This window comes from Schistocerca piceifrons, chromosome X, assembly GCF_021461385.2.
Source record: "Schistocerca piceifrons isolate TAMUIC-IGC-003096 chromosome X, iqSchPice1.1, whole genome shotgun sequence".
In the NCBI taxonomy this organism is placed as follows: Eukaryota; Metazoa; Arthropoda; class Insecta; order Orthoptera; family Acrididae; genus Schistocerca; species Schistocerca piceifrons.
The window spans coordinates 481190093-481206095 of record NC_060149.1 but is presented as its reverse complement, the minus strand read 5'-3'; the positions used below and the strand labels follow the sequence as shown (position 1 = coordinate 481206095).

The 16003-nt window shown below is 51.6% G+C and overlaps 1 protein-coding gene across 1 annotated transcript in view; it reads right to left on the bottom strand.

Annotated features, from left to right (window-relative positions):
- LOC124721803 (aminopeptidase M1-C-like) overlaps positions 1 to 16003 on the bottom strand; it is a 437502-nt gene that overhangs the window by 79622 nt on the left and 341877 nt on the right. The window contains exon 12 of the mRNA XM_047246924.1: positions 7266 to 7612. Coding sequence (XP_047102880.1) covers positions 7266 to 7612 — 347 coding nt within the window. The remainder of the gene's footprint in view (positions 1 to 7265; positions 7613 to 16003) is intronic.

Genomic DNA, 16003 nt, shown 5'->3' with positions numbered 1-16003 from the left:
CTATCCACGGGGCTAGTGCGAAAAGCGCCAGTGGCAAGCCGAACCCCACAGTGGTGTGTGGGGTCTAACAACTTCAACACTGAGGGTGACGCAGACCCATAGGCCAGGCTCCCATAATCAAGCCGGGACTGCACAAGGGCTCTGTACAATCGCAGCAGCGTGCAGCGATCTGCACCCCAAGAAGTGTGGCTAAGGCAGCGGAGGGCGTTGAGGTGCCGCCAGCATTTTTGCTTCAGCTGAGTAACATGAGGAACCCATGTGAGCCGGGCATCAAACACGAGTCCCAAGAAGTGGCAAGTGTCCACCACTTCAAGCAGGTGGCTGTCGAGGTAAAGTTCAGGATGAGGGTGGACTGTCCGACGCCTGAAGAAGTGCATAACTCGACTCTTGGGTGCAGAGAACTGAAAACCATGAGTCAGAGCCCATGATGCTGCCTTGCGAACGGCGACTTGCAGCCTGCGGTCGGCGACTCCCGTAGTCGTGGAGCTAAATGAGATGCAGAAGTCGTCGGCATACAAAGAAGGAGACACCGACGACCCCACTGCTGCAGCCAGACCATTAATGGCCACTAGAAATAAGGAGACGCTCAACACTGAGCCCTGCGGGACCCCATTTTCCTGTATATATGATGAACTAGAGGTGGCACCGACTTGCACCCGGAAGGAGCGGCGCAATAAAAAGCTTTGAAGAAAAGCCGGGAGCCGACCACGAAGACCCCACTCATGCAACGTGGCGAGGATGTGATGCCTCCATGTGGTGTCATACGCCTTCCGCAGATCGAAAAATACAGCAACGAGATGCTGACGTCGGGCAAAGGCCGTACGGACAGCTGATTCCAGCTGCACCAAATTGTCCACTGCAGACCGGCCCCGACGGAAGCCACCCTGGGATGGGGCGAGGAGACCGCGCGACTCAAGGACCCAACACAAACGCCGCCCCACCATACGTTCGAGCAATTTGCACAAAACGTTGGTGAGGGTAATGGGACGATAGCTGTCCACTGCCAGTGGGTCCGCACCGGGCTTCAAGATGGGGACAATAACACCCTCTCGCCATTGCGACGGGAACACGCCTTCGCTCCAAATGCGATTAAATATCGTGAGAATGTGTCTCTGGCAGTCCCTGGAGAGATGCTTCAGCATCTGCGCGTGGATGCAGTCTGGGCCTGGTGCTGTATCAGGGCAATCGGCGAGGGCAGCGAGGAATTCCCTCTCGCTGGAAGGAGCATTGTATGTTTCAGAACGACGCGTGTGGAATGAGAATGGCGTCCGCTCGGCTCGCTCCTTTAGAGAGTGAAAGGCGGGGGGATAAGATGCAGTCGCAGAGCTCTGAGCAAAGTGCGCGGCAAGCCGTTCAGCAATGGCGGCAGCGTCCGTGCAGACAGCGCCGTCCGAGGAGAGCCCAGGGACACCCATAGGGGTCTGGTATCCATAAATCCGCCGGATCCGGGACCACACAAGTGAGGGGGAGACATGGGAGCCAAAGGATGAGACATATCTCTCCCAGCACTCCTGCTTACGCCGTGCAATAAGACGACGGGCCAAGGCACGGAGCCTCTTAAAGGCGATGAGGGTCTCGAGAGACGGGTGCTGCCTATGACGCTGGAGAGCCCGCCGACGGTCGCGAATAGCCTCAGCAATCTCCAGCGACCACCAGGGTACAGCCTTCCTCCGAGGGAGGCCAGAAGATCGGGGGATGGCAGCCTCGGCCGCTGAAATGATGGACGTGGTTAAAACACGGACCACCTCGTCAATGTCACCCTGTGGGGGAGACTCAATGGTTGCAGCAGAAGTAAAAGCCGGCCAGTCTGCCCTGTGGAGAGCCCAGCGGGGCAGGCGCCCAGAAGAACGACACTGGGGTAGTGACAAATAGATGGGAAAATGGTCACTACCGCACAGGTCAGGGTGCACCCTCCAGTGGAGCGATGGGACAAGTCCGGGGCTGCAAAGAGAGAGATCGATGGCCGAGAACGAGCCATGGGCAACACTGAAATGCGTGGGAGCACCGGTGTTCAAGAGGCTAAGGTCGAGCTGAGCCAACAAATGCTCCACGGCCCGACCGTGGTCATCAGAGGCAGTCCCACCCCAGAGAGGGTTGTGGGCATTGAAATCGCCCAGAAGCAGCAATGGTGGCGGGAGTTGAGCCAGCAGCGCAGCCAAGACATGTCGGGGGAGCTCCCCATCAGGAGGAATGTAAACAGAGCAAACAGTAGTAGCCGGCGAGAGCTCAATCCTGGCAGCAACTGCCTCTAAAGGCGTCTGAAGGGGTACTGGCGAGCTACAGACAGAGTGGTGAACAAAGAGGCAAACCCCACCTGACGCTCGTTGACAGGCAGCACGGTTCTTATAGTATCCCCGATAACCGCGAAGGGCGGGGGTCCACAGGGCAGGAAACCAAGTTTCCTGAAGAGCAATGCAGAGAACAGGGGAATCACTCAGAAGCATCCGGAGCTCAGGCAGGTGGCGGAAATAACCGCCGCAGTTCCATTGGAGAATGGAAGCAGGAAGGGACTGGGAGGGCGTGAATGCGACTAAGAGGCAGACAGCGCTTCAGAGCCAACTGCCGCCACCGGGGGAGAGTCAGCTGAGTCCATAGGAGAGGCCCCCAAGGGTTCCGTGAGAGCGAGATCCGCGGCAGAGGCGAGGATCTCCACCTCATCCCCGGAGCCAGGACTATGTACAACAAGCGGTGCTGAAACCGCCGGAACGTCCTTCTTCTTGGACACATGCCGTTCCTTCTTCTCACGTCGGCCCTTAGGGTGAGAGGGCTGGGAGAGCTTCTCTGAAGGAGCGTTGGAGGCTGACGACGACGCAGAAGCCCTACGACCAGCAGGTGGCGGAACATTCAGCCACTGGCTGACATCTGGCTGGGAAGGAGAAGAAACGGAGGAAGGGAGAGCCCCGAGGGACCCCTTCCGCGAGAGAGGAACCGGCGGAGGCAACGCCGGCGGAGAGGGAGGGGGAGGGATCGAGCCTCCCAGTTGTGGAGCAGATGTCACTCCCGAAGTAAGCATGGGGGGAGCGACAGAAGAGGGTTTGCCCCCAACTGCTAAGGGGGCAACAGAGGAAGGCTTGCCCCCAGACACGAGGGGGGCAGACAGAGATACACGGCCCCGAGGGCCCACTGAAGGCGGCACAGATGAGGCGACAACTGTCGCTCGCGTGGGCGACGAGAACGTGGCTGCAGCATAAGATGGTCGAATGGAAGCAGGATACAACCTTTCATATTTCAGTTTTGCCTCTCGATAAGTAAGCCGGTCCAGGGTCTTAAATTCCATGATCTTCCGCTCCTTATGAAGAACGGGGCAATCCGGCGAGCATGGAGAGTGGTCCTCCCCACAGTTGACACATACAGGCGGAGGCGCACATGGAGAATCGGGATGAGAGGGGCGTCCGCAATCTCGACATGTAGCGCTGGATGGGCAACGGGAGGATATATGCCCAAACTTCCAGCACTGGAAGCACCGCATCGGGGGAGGGACGTATGGCTTCACGTCGCAATGGTAAACCATCACCTTGACCTTCTCGGGCAAGACATCACCCTCGAAGGCCAAGATAAAGGCACCGGTGGCCACCCTGTTAGTCTTGGGCCCTCTATGTACACGACGGACAAAATGTACACCACGTCGTTCCAAGTCGGCTCTCAGCTCGTCATCGGATTGTAACAAGAGGTCACGATGGTAAATAATCCCCTGGACCATATTTAAGCTACTGTGGGGAGTGACGGTAACAGGGACGCCACCCAGCTTATCGCACAAGAGCAATGCTCGTGACTGGGCTGGGGAGGACGTCTTGAGGAGGATGGACCCATTCCTCATTTTAGACAACCCCGCCACTTCCCCAAACTTATCCTCCAGGTGTTCCACAAAAAACAGAGGCTTCGTCATAAGAAAGGAGTCACCATCAGTCCTGCTGCAGACAAGGTATTGCGGTACGTAAGGCTCCCGCTTGGCACCAGATCGGCGTCCCTCCCATGGCGCAGCCAACGAGGGGAACGACTGAGGGTCATATTGTGCAGCATCAAAGTCTACTCTACCACGCTTAGAGACGCTGGTGGCCGTGCGACCACCAGCTTGGTGTGATTTATTGCGCTTCATTGCGCCACATCCGCCCAGATGCCACCTACTCCGAACGAGGGCTCTCCCCAAGGGCGCCACCCAGCCAAAGCAACGGGTACCTGGCCGATATCCCGTTGCCAGGAGTCCCCGTGCCCCAGACAAGATGGGCACATACTCCTTGGCATGCATGGGGAGGAAACAGTTCTGGCATCTGTAGTGCGATCCCTGCGTGGTCAGGGGGCTACCACCAAGAGGGTACATGACGACCCCACCACAACGGACTGGCTACCGTGCTGGATTTTAGGTGTTGGAAGGGTCCACAGTCGTCGTAGGCGCTAAGAAGAAGAGTGTGCACAAGGCGAGAAGGAGACAACCCAGAAGGTGTTGGGCGTAGTCCCCCCCACACGACAATAGGTAACATGCAAGATGGTGGAGCATGATGGACCAATAGAAAAACACCACGTAAGGTGTCCTTCCCCAAATGGCACGCACTAACAACGGAAATTTGGAAAGAAAAGGAGGTCAAACCCAAGAGGGGACCATCACAGAAGGCCGAAACGTTTGAGACTCCTTTTAGTCGCCTCTTACGACAGGCAGGAATACCGCGGGCCTATTCTTACCCCTGAACCCGCAGGGGGGTGCAAATCTTATGATCTCATCATCGACTAGATGTTAAACTTTAACCATCGTTCTTTGTCTGGCGCATAGAGGGGTTGACAAAAATATGGAATAAAAAATATCATCCTTAATATTGTTTAGGAAAACCGTAGGCATTCAAAACGGCGGCTTCCAGTCGTCTCGGAATGGATAAACGCAGGTCCTGTATATTTTTCACGGCAATGTTTTACCATTCTTCCTGCAAAATAGTGGAAAGTTCAGGGAACGATGATGGAGGTGGATAGAGTTCACGCGCCCTTCCATCCAAAGTAGAGCACGAAGGCTCAATAATATTGAGACCTTGCGACTGTGGAGGCCGGAGGAGATGCGACAGTTCATCCTCGTGCTCACAAAACCAGTCCTGGAGGATACGAGCTGTGTGAATAAAGGCTCTGTTTTCTAAGGACACAGCATAGTCACATAAACCTTCACAGTAATGCGGCCTCGCAGAGTAACCATTGACCAACTGCATATCACGGTATGGCTACCCAAGTCATCACCAAAGCCCCGCCACGTTTCTCTCTTGGGACAAACTGGGCCAGAAGTTGGGAATAGTGTGAAACAAGACTCATTCGTGTGTTCGTAGATTTTCCCGGCGAATGAGATGCTAGGAGGTCTCTCGGGCATGCAGCCGGGTTGACTGGTCGTTGCAGAACGAATTTTCGACGGCGTAACGTGCCATCACCATCAGGTTACTCCTGTTCACTGACGACACATTCGTCATTTGGCCTCACGGGGAACAGAAGTTCCAACTGTTCTTACAACATCTGAACTCTATCCACCCCCAAATTCAGTTCACCATGGAGGTGGAGGTGAAGAAAAACGGGCAGCTACCATTCTTGGATGGGTACGGAAAAAGCCTGATGGAAAACTGGGACACAGCGTCTACCGGAAGACAACCCACACGGATCTGTACCTTCACGCCTCCAGCTGTCATCACCCGTCACAAAGGGAAGGAGTACTAAATACATTGGTTCACAGACCTCGTGTGATCTCCGACGAAGAAAGCCTAAAACCGGAACTAGACCACCTCAAGGATGTGTTCCAGAAGAACGGCTATAGTGACCACCAAATTCGACACGCCTTCATGCAGAAGGCCTCACCACAGCCGACACCTGATGATGATCCACCGAAAGCGACAGCCTACATACCATACGCGGGCAACGTATCTGGAAAAATAGGCAGAATTCTAGAACGTCATAACATCAAATGCGTCTACCGCCCGCCGCCAAAGATCAAGTCCCTTGGAGGGACAGTGAAGGACGATTTAGGACTCCGGAAATCTGGAGTTTATTTCATACCGTGCGAGTGTGGGAAAGCATATGTAGGGCAAACCGTTCGCACAGTTGAGGAAAGGTGTATTGAACACAAACGGCACACCGATCTCCAACAGCCTACAAAATCTGCAATCGCAGAACATTGCCTCGAGACAAATCATCGTATGAAATACGAGAACACAGAAGTCCTGCACAACACATCCCGCTTTTGGGACTGTGTATACAAGGAAGAAATTGAAATCCGGCTGCACGAGAAGCTTATTAACAAGGACAACGGATTTCAACTCAGCCAAGCGTGGAATCCAGGAATAAAAGTTCTGCAGGAGCAGCGGAAACGGGGCACCATACCCGCCGATGGGCGGCACGCGTATTGACGCCCATCAGTCATCTCGTCAGCGCAAGCTACCCCCACCACCGTGGACTGCACATCCCGCGGTCCACACGCGCAGTCAGTGGAGGGGAGAGGCGACAGGTATATATACCACACCACCCGCCGGCCTAGGACTTCAGTCAACAGGAGTAACCTGATGATGATGGCACGTTACGCTGTCGAAAATTCGTTCTACAACGACCAGTCAACCCGGCTGCATGCCAGAGAGACCTCCAAGCAAGACTCATTCGATCAAATGACTTTCCTCTATTGCTCTATAGTCTAGGTTTTACTGTTTCGTCACTACGTTTTCCTGTTACGGGCACTAATTGGTGCCTTTGGGATTGCAGCCCGTCTCGCAATTCCCAGATTATGGAGCTCCCTTCGGACTATTTAGGTGCTGACAGGGTTCACGAGTGTGACCTTCAGTTCTACAGTCGCTTCTGCGGCTGCCGTTCTCTTACTTTTTTTGTCACAACCCCCTTCAGTGACTGTCCGCCGCGATTAGACAACACACAATTTTATCCGCGTTGTGACTTAGCGGATAATGTTTTTCCGCTTCGGCTCCATCGGTTATGGAAGCGCCCAGCATACGAGCACCAGGAATTTCCCCCTGTTCGAAATCGCTTAGTTTAGTCACAGTGCACCCACAACTACACAGAACACTGTTCTAACCACGGTTGAAACTTTAACGTATTGGGGAGATCGCACAGTTGTCGTTAGTGGCCAAATACAGCAGTCCATCCTGCAGGCTTCGCTAGGATTCGCATTTATGTTTAAGCATGCATCTCTCGATGCGCTTCCATATTTTCCATATATTTGTCCACCTCCCGGATATCTGATTCCTTTGCTCGCCGTTGTATAGACGTGGAAGATGAAACAGAAGCGACGGTGAAGTGCCTACTTGTAGATGACGGTGGCGTTCCCGGAGCAGGCGACGGCGCTGATGGCCTGGTCGTGCAGCGGCGGCGCGGCCTCGCGGCTGAGCGCGTCGCGGACGATGGCCACCATGGGCCCCGGGCCGCGCTGCGCGCCGCACATAATAGCGCCCACCAGGTCGGGGTCCACCTCCAGCTCGTCCAGACTCTCCTCCCGTCCGGGCAGCGGCGAGGAGTACGAATCGGGGCACATGGACAGCCGCATGCACGCCCACGTCGACAGCGACTTCTTCAGTAGGCGCAGAGGGTGCTGCTCGGGGCCGGCTTGCAACGACTGCAGCAGCGGCTGCCTTATCAGCCGCCTCAGGAACGTCTACGACAGAATATGTACGACAGTTTTCCTTTATTTATTTATTTTTATCTGGGCCAGAAGAGGGCCATAGAGTCCTCTCTTACATCCAACCAGGCATTCTACATAATATCACCAGACAAAAGTTGGTCACCCACGTGTGCACACACAGACGAATCGTTAAGCCTTCACAGATGGCGCAGTCACATGCTCAACAGCACGTGCACTGCCTCTACATTAGCATAAGGCAGTAGTAGAGTTGCAAAACTACCTTAGTCTACCACAAGTAAGCGTAGGCTGCAGTAGTTTTCCTGGTAGCTTTGGTCAGTTATGTTGATACCCGCGTTACTTGCATGTCAGGTGGGTTGCATACATATGGGACGTTACCTCCTAACTCTCTCTTTACATATGCGATCAGTGTCTTACTAGGTTCCACTGAAAACGAGAAGCGATGACCAGTCTAGAAACTGAGAAAGGACTTATAAAGGACTGAGTAACCTAAGGAACATTTTCGTCCTGTCTGTTACTCAATAATAAACAGTAGTTACAGAAAAACTGAAATTGTCAATGTTTAATTCAGGTTTTATTCGAAAATTGTTGGTTTATAATGCGAAAAAAAGGATGTTACAGACAAAATAAAGGAAACAATACAGATTTATCATATAGTGCTAGAAAACACAGTTTCCTCAACGATAAGGTAAAACAAAAAGAAAACACAAAACAACAATATCAAACATCGCTTTAATACTTCCTCAGACTTATATAAAACCTGTTTCTATTATTCATAAGCAACTTTCCATTTATATGGTTCAGATGGCTCTAAGCACTATGGGACTTATCATCTGAGGTCATCAGTCCACTAAACTTAGAACTACTTAAACCTAACTAACCTAAGGACATCACATACATCCATGCCTGAGGCTGGGTTCGAACCTGCGACCGTAGCGGCAGCGCGGTTCCGGACTGAAGCGCCTAGAACCGCTCGGCCACAGCGGCCGGCTTCCATTTATAAATAATAACTTTATCATGATAAAGAACGTTCTATTGTCTGCAAAATAGCAACAATAATTACACATTTTTTATAATTTTGCATGTGAACTAAACTTACATCAAAAGTAATTGCTTTGGTTACATACAGCACAGAAGTTACGCGAGCTACTAATTTTTATTGCTTATAAAATGCAATTTATATTCTGCAAGGGTGTACACAATGGACTAAGACTGAATGATGTGCCGTTCTAGTTACGTGCAAAACAAATAAATCAACGAGCAAAAAGCAAAAAGAAATTATCGGTTTCCAGTTTCCCTCTTACAAATTCATTTATGTTTCCTTTCCTTCCCTGCCAGTGCTACCAATACTACCGGTAATCGTGCCATTTACAACGTCACTTATGTAGTGTACCAAAACTAGCTAATCTAGGTAGTTACGATCGGTGTGGCATTCAGGTTTCAAGCGGACATTGTATGTAAAAATAGGTATATGTGAAGACGGTGACAGAGAGGCAAAAAGAGCCATTCGAGTTTGGCCGTGCCCATTGCCATACGGTTCATGAAGTTAATGGATCTATTGCTGTTTCGCGGACGACTGTTCATCGTGTCCACAAACAGTGGTGTAACAATGGAACTGCATGCATGCAGTGAACGTGTGGGGTTGATCACCTCGCAACAGGCCGCTGCTCACCACTATTTTTCAGGATGACAACAGCAAATTTTATTGGGCTGAAAGAATATGTATCCAGTTTTCTGAACACTCTCCACCCTATTACATCTCGACTGGCCTGCAAAATTACCTGACCCTTTAGAAAATCTGTGGGACATGTTGCTAAAACGCCAACGTCAGTATCCCCACAAATTGGTGGAACTGCTCGATCAAATCCTCAACGAGCTGCTTAACATGAATGCAACGTACATAACTTTCTTGAATCCAGACGGTTATTATGTCCTGGGGCGGAATTACGTGGTATTAAATAATGTTTGTAATGATTTCTCTAGGAGTGACTAATTTTTTTTCCTGTGAGCTTATTTAACATTTTATTCACGTAATGACATAGATTTTACAAAGAGACTTACAAGTAACATCGGATACAACAGTTAGAAGTTATTACACGCCAAACAAGAAACGAAACACTCAGAATGGGAGGAGGAAACGAAATAGATTGAGAGGATACGTGACGTTATTTCATTGATTACAATATCGAGTCAAATTTTCAAGAATTTGGCAGTATGAGCCCACTTAGCAGTATGACGAGACCACCTCAGGCCTGGATGCATGGACTGATTCGGTTGGGAAGGGTTGTCAGAGAGCCTCTGTGTTCTCTCCTCAGGCTAACTGGCCCACAACTGTTGTAACTGGTCTTTGATAGCCTCAGTACTGGCAGTGGGGCGGGGTTGACGTCCGAGCTGATCCTGTCCTGTCCTGTGGAGGACAGATATGGCCATCTTGCTGGATATGGGAGTAGCTCAACATTACGCAGGCAGTTCACAGAGGCTCGTGTAATGTGTGGAGAAACTACGTCCTGCTGAAGAAAGACACCACGATACTGCCTCATTAGAGATAACGCATGAGGGCCCAGGGTGTCCGTGACGAAGCATGGCGCCGTCAGAGTTCCGTCAATCATTACCAGCCGTGACCTGAAGTCTTACACGATGCCTTCCCACACCATGACGCGAGAAGTAACTCTGAGCTATGCCTCATGCCTCTCCAAAATTTTGGAACAATGGGGCCTCACCCCAGGTCGCCGCATACTCTCAGACGATGATATTCTACGATAGTGCAGAAGCGCAGTGCACAGTATGGCGATCCTTCCTTGTGGCCACGCGTGAACGACAGGAACCTTGGCGACGAGTGTACCTACCTCAGATTACCCTGCAGTCCGACAATCTGCCAGTGCCAGTTCCGAATGTTCCATAAGTCTCGATGCTGCACGATTGGACCATCCGGCCAAATGAAGACCTAAAATGAGGCCCCCTTTCGAAATCTGTGAAGTGTTCATAACGCTGTCGACCCTCCTTATATATCCTACCAGGCCTGGTAACATTTTATGTGGGAAACAATGCACACTGGTGGACATTCTACCTGTCACCGCGAATTGCAACTCAAATCATTTACATGTCCATCGATGCTGTGTACGTGTAGGAAGTTACACTGACCATGTCTTCTGAGTGCTTCACTTTTTTGTCAAGCAGTGTACAACACGAATAATGGAACGAAGTAGCAGCTAAAGTAGAAACAGGCGGAGCTGATATTCGTTCATGAAACGTAGAAAAACAATGCCAGATCAGAATCAGACAGATTTTATCTGAGGGCGCTGGCAGCAATAGGCGTGAGAGAAGGGATGGGCAAAAGAGGGAAAGAGAAACGTAGTAAAAACAGGTAATGAGGGGAAAAAAGTGGCGTGACAGAGGAACGAAGAGAAAAGATGGAGGCCTTTGTTGTACTGTTGACAGGGAAAAACTAACCATTTGCATTCACTTTTAGGAAAAAGTTATGACGACAAAAGGAAAAGCTTTTTCTTAAAAATAACATGGCATTGACTTGTGCGCCGAATGCGAGGTAGCTTGTTCCAGAGGTGAACAGCAGCGACAGAGAAGTTTCTGAATGTTTCAATTTTGTAGACAGAAACAGTTAGGATACAACATAAGTGAGACTTTGTGTTGCGATTATGTTGACACGAAAGAACTTTAGCTCTGATGTGAGCTACTGGACTGCACACATACTCAGGAATCTACGCTGTAGACGTACCACGTGGTAGTCACGTAACTCGTCTGGCCACAACCATCATAACAGTCTCTATGAAGAATGTGGGTGCTCAACATATGATACGTCTCTTGTGAGAGAATAAATATGTTAGTGATCCATCAGAGTTGTGGAATAAGTAATGATTCAAACAGTGCCTGTAACTGCAGCGCACTGTTCCAAGAGGACTGACTGCCTTACTCAATGATCTGTGCCAACAGAGAACCGTCAGCAGCCAGCCATGACCAAGTCCTCAGACAATCACCACCTTTAAAGAGGCGCATAATCAGCAGATGCAGCAGCTGGATGAGCTTCCTTAGCTCGGTCTGGAGCAGCCTAAGCACAGTGTGCTGTTCTTGCAGTACCTGATGGGATTGGGTTTGTGACCTGACAGATTGAGGGTCCTAACAGTTGATTTGGGTTTGTCCTGAATCTGCTGGGAAGCGGATCACTCCCGCAGCCAACGTGTTGTTGGTTGATGGTGTGGTTGGTGGCCCAGGTCCCTGATGAGACTGTTGCGGGATTCGCCCACTTTTTCGTAGAACTTGCATGCTGTGGACCGGAAGCGGTCCTTCAGCAGCTGGATGCTGGTGTCTTCATGTAGTTGTTGCATGGGATAAGTCCTGGGTAGGCGCAGGGCGAGTATAAGCGCCCTGTTTTGGACCCTTTGTAGGGTGGCTGTCTTAGACTCAACGGCATTGCCTCACACAATGGCCGTGTACTCCAGCACTGGGCATATCAGTGTGAGCTACAGCATAATGCCATGGTAAGGAGGCAGGGTCGACCCCATATTCAGCATAAGGTATAGGGCACAGAGGCGCCCTGTAGCCACCTCGCTAATCCAAAGAATGCGAGGGCGCCACGAGAGGTGACGCCAAGGTAAACTGCAGTCTTGGAGGAGGAGATTAGTGTTTAACGTCCCGTCGACAACGAGGTCATTAGAGACAGAGCACAAGCTCGGATTATGGAAGGATGGGGAAGGAAATCGGCCGTGTTCTTTCAAAGGAACCATCCTGGCATTTGCCTGAAGTGATCTAGGGAAATCACAGAAAACCTAAATTTGGATGTCTGGACACGGGATTGAACTGTAGTCCTCCCGAATGTGAGTCCAGTGTGCTAACCACTGCGCCACCTCATTCGGTTCTGCAATCTTGGTCCATGATATGGGTCCTCCTGTGATGGTGAGTTGTGCAAGGTCCTGCAGTATCCTCCTCATAGTGGAGTGACCACCTTGCTCTTGGCAGGATTGAACTTGAGGTGCCACTTAGTGGACGAAGCCCCCAGTGCCTCACAGTTGAGTTCCAGGTGGCGTTCCATGGTGTGAGCGTTCACGCTGTGGGTGAATGTGGTAGTGTCGTCAGCACAGAGAGCTAACTCCACCTTGTCCACCTGCGGCACATCAGCCATATAGAGGGAGTACAGCAGAGGGCCCAGAACGGACCCCTGAGTCATCCCAGCTTGGATAGGCTGGATGGTAGATGTCCACTGGTCAGACTATACGTGGAACGAGTGGCCAGAGAACTGTGACTTCATAAGGACCACGTGCTATGTTGGGACCCCATATTTAGAGAGTTTGTACATGAGGCCGTCATGCCACACAGATTCAAAGGCTCGGGAGACATTCAGGAATACTGCCCCAAGGTATTCCCTCATCTCCAGGGCCCCCATTGTACGCTCCATCAGACACAACAGCTGGTGAGTAGTGGCATGGCCACCCCAAAAACCAAACTGTTCATTCAGGTGGAGATGTTCCTGGATGACAAGCTGAAGAAGGCACTTCACATAGATCCTCTTGACTACTTTCGAGAGGGCTGGTAACAGATTAATGGGCCAGTAATTTGATGGCAATCATGGGTCCTTGCTGAGTTTTAGTATGGCCACCACTTCCACGTGCTTCCATACAGAAGGGAAGACCCCCAAAAGTAGAATCTCATTGAAGAGGGCCACCATACCTTGATGCACTGCTGGCAGTATGTGCAGCAGGAGCGTGCCAGTGATGCCATCACTACTATCAGACTTTTGGGCATTCAGTGTCCAAAGTTGTGAAGTGACCTCCTCGGCAGAGATCGGAGTGATGATGTCATCTTCCTTCCTGGCAGCCAGGAAGGTGGGGAGTCGTTCCTCAATGAGGCATATATGGGTCACGTCAACGACATCCTCTGCTGGCGTGAAGTTGGCTTGGATGGTGTCAGCCAATACACTGGCTTTGGCGTTAGGGTCGCTGATGGGTTCCTGGTCGACGAACAGAGGTGGGGTGGATTGTCTGCGCTGCAGGAAGCTGTACATGACATGTCATGCACTGCCATCATCAGGGTTGAGGGTGGCGACCAAGTTAGCCCACTCCCTGTTCAGGTGGGCCTCCACAGCTGCCTTAATCTCGCAACACAGTTGGTTTAGTAAGAGTTTTGTGGCCAGTTGATGCATGAGTTGCCACTCACGGAACAGCCGATTTTTTGCAGCAATATCTGTCAAGATGGGATATGGCAGGTGACAGGAGAAGTCTCATGGTCGTTGAGGGTGGACAGGTGTGGCGGCGGCAGCTGTTCAGAGCAGTGCAGCAGTGAGGAAGGTGAGGGTCGCCTCAGCCCCTTCTTCCATTGGGTTTGGTGCATGTTAGAGGAGGGCGAGCACCTCATCCTGGTATCGTTCAACGTCAACATTCCTGTAGGAGGGGCAGCCAGCTTGGACCGATCACATCCGTGTCAAAGATCATGGGGATGTGATCCAATGACAAGGCTGTTCTCATTGTGGCAGACGTAAACCAGTCGACTGCCTTGAGTATGGTGATGTCGAGGACATAAGGCTGCCAATGATCTGGGAAGATCGTTGGTGTCGAAAGGCCCCACGATTTTGGCGCCGTACTGCTCTGCAAAACGCAGGAGGCGATGTTCACTGTCATTGGTAAGGCGAGAGTTTCATTGCATGGACTTTGCATTGAAGTCCTCGCCAATGAAAATCCGCCCGTCCACTGTCAGCAGTGTGTCAATTTCAGCACTCTGAAGAAGCCTCCACAGAAGCTGGTAGGCCGCAACGAAGCTGATCTTGCCAGCGGTGGTGTGGACCAGAACACCAGTGGCTTCGATTGTGGCCAGCTGTGGTAGGTGCACCTGGTGGTGTCGGATAGAGGTCTTGACATAGACAGTGGTGCCACCACCAGCAGTCAGTCTATCCTTCCGGTAACAGCAGAAGTTCGCCGCCTTGACAGCGATTCCAGGCTTCTCATCACAGAGAAATTGCCTGAATTCTCCTTGTTGTGGGACGGGACTATTTGTGTTGAAAGCACAGATCTTCAGGCTGTAGATATTGTCGTTATCCATCTGCCACATGGAGGCAACGCCGACCTGGAGGGCCGTCGATACAGCGGAGATTAGAGCTGGGAGCTGTAACATGACTGTATTAAGGATTTTCAGTAGATAACGGAGCTTGTTTGCAGGAACCCCATTGGTTGGTATGGTCGCAGGATGGAGTCCTGAGCAGCAGATGTGACATGGGTGGTCGCAGCAGGGAAGGCAGGCTGTGCCAGCACGGCTGTGGCATTGTGCTGGGTAGCACAGTCAGCCTGTTGTGGGGCAAGGGCCCCAGGAGGGTGTCCTCCATGGAGTCCGCGATGCTGAGAGGTGGATTGCTGGACAGTCACCTGTGCTTTGGCGACAGACGCGTAGCTGACTCCAGGCTGCACATTGCGTGCCACCCTGCAGCCACGGTTGTGCATCTTGAACACAGTGCAACCCACTACAGCTGCAGCACGCAGCGGGTCTCCTTTCTTCTTCTTGCTCTGATGATGCCCAGCGCACTTGACGCAGCGGATAGGCATGGTAAAATTCTTGGAAACACGGTCGAGTCCTTGGAAAGAAGAGCAATGCAATCTCTTGCCCTTGGCTCGAAGTGTCTCGACCGAGACATCGATGTCGGCGATTCTGTCGACATTGAAGATCTTGCAGTTGTCAACCAGGGCGACGAGAAACAGGGGCATGCTCCTGTGCATTCTTGGAAACTTCGTGGGTTCCACTGTGGAAACTGCGAAGCCCATGTTGACCAGCCCTTATTTGAGGTGTTCAGGTACCATGCATTGAGGGGAAGGTGGCGGAAAACTACCTTCAGGAGCTTCAGAGGCTCAGCATTGTGTGTAAAACGATGGAGCCCCTGTTGCCAGGTGAATGCCATTAGTTTGTTGTGGTCGTCGAATGTGGCAGGGAAGACCAGCTGGAGGTACTGAAACTTTATTTTGAAGCTTGTGATGTTGGTGACGTCCTTCAGCAACTTGTTGAAAGTAATGTAGTCTTTCTTCCACTGCATGACAATCGGTGGAGGTTTAAGCGGCTTTGGTCCCTGTTGAGAACTGGGGTCTTCATCCATCAATGGCCACATCCGGGTCAACCAGGAAGCGGTTCGAAGTTGCGACACGTTGTGGTTGTACTTTTTGGAGCTTCTGTACCTGGGCAGTGCGCTTCCACCCAGGCTTCCAGAAGCTGTCGTTCTGAGACTAAGGCGGATTGGCGACCCTGGAGCGTCCTGGTCAGTCGCCTTCTTCTTAGTCTGCCTCCTGTGAACGGAAGAATTTGCGGCGACGGTCAAGGTATCGTCCGTATCCGCCGCGGCTGCTCGCTTACGCGAGACCTGTGACACCTCCATTTGTGTCTGGTGCGAGAGGAGGCGTTCGCCTCAGGTATGTCCTGAGT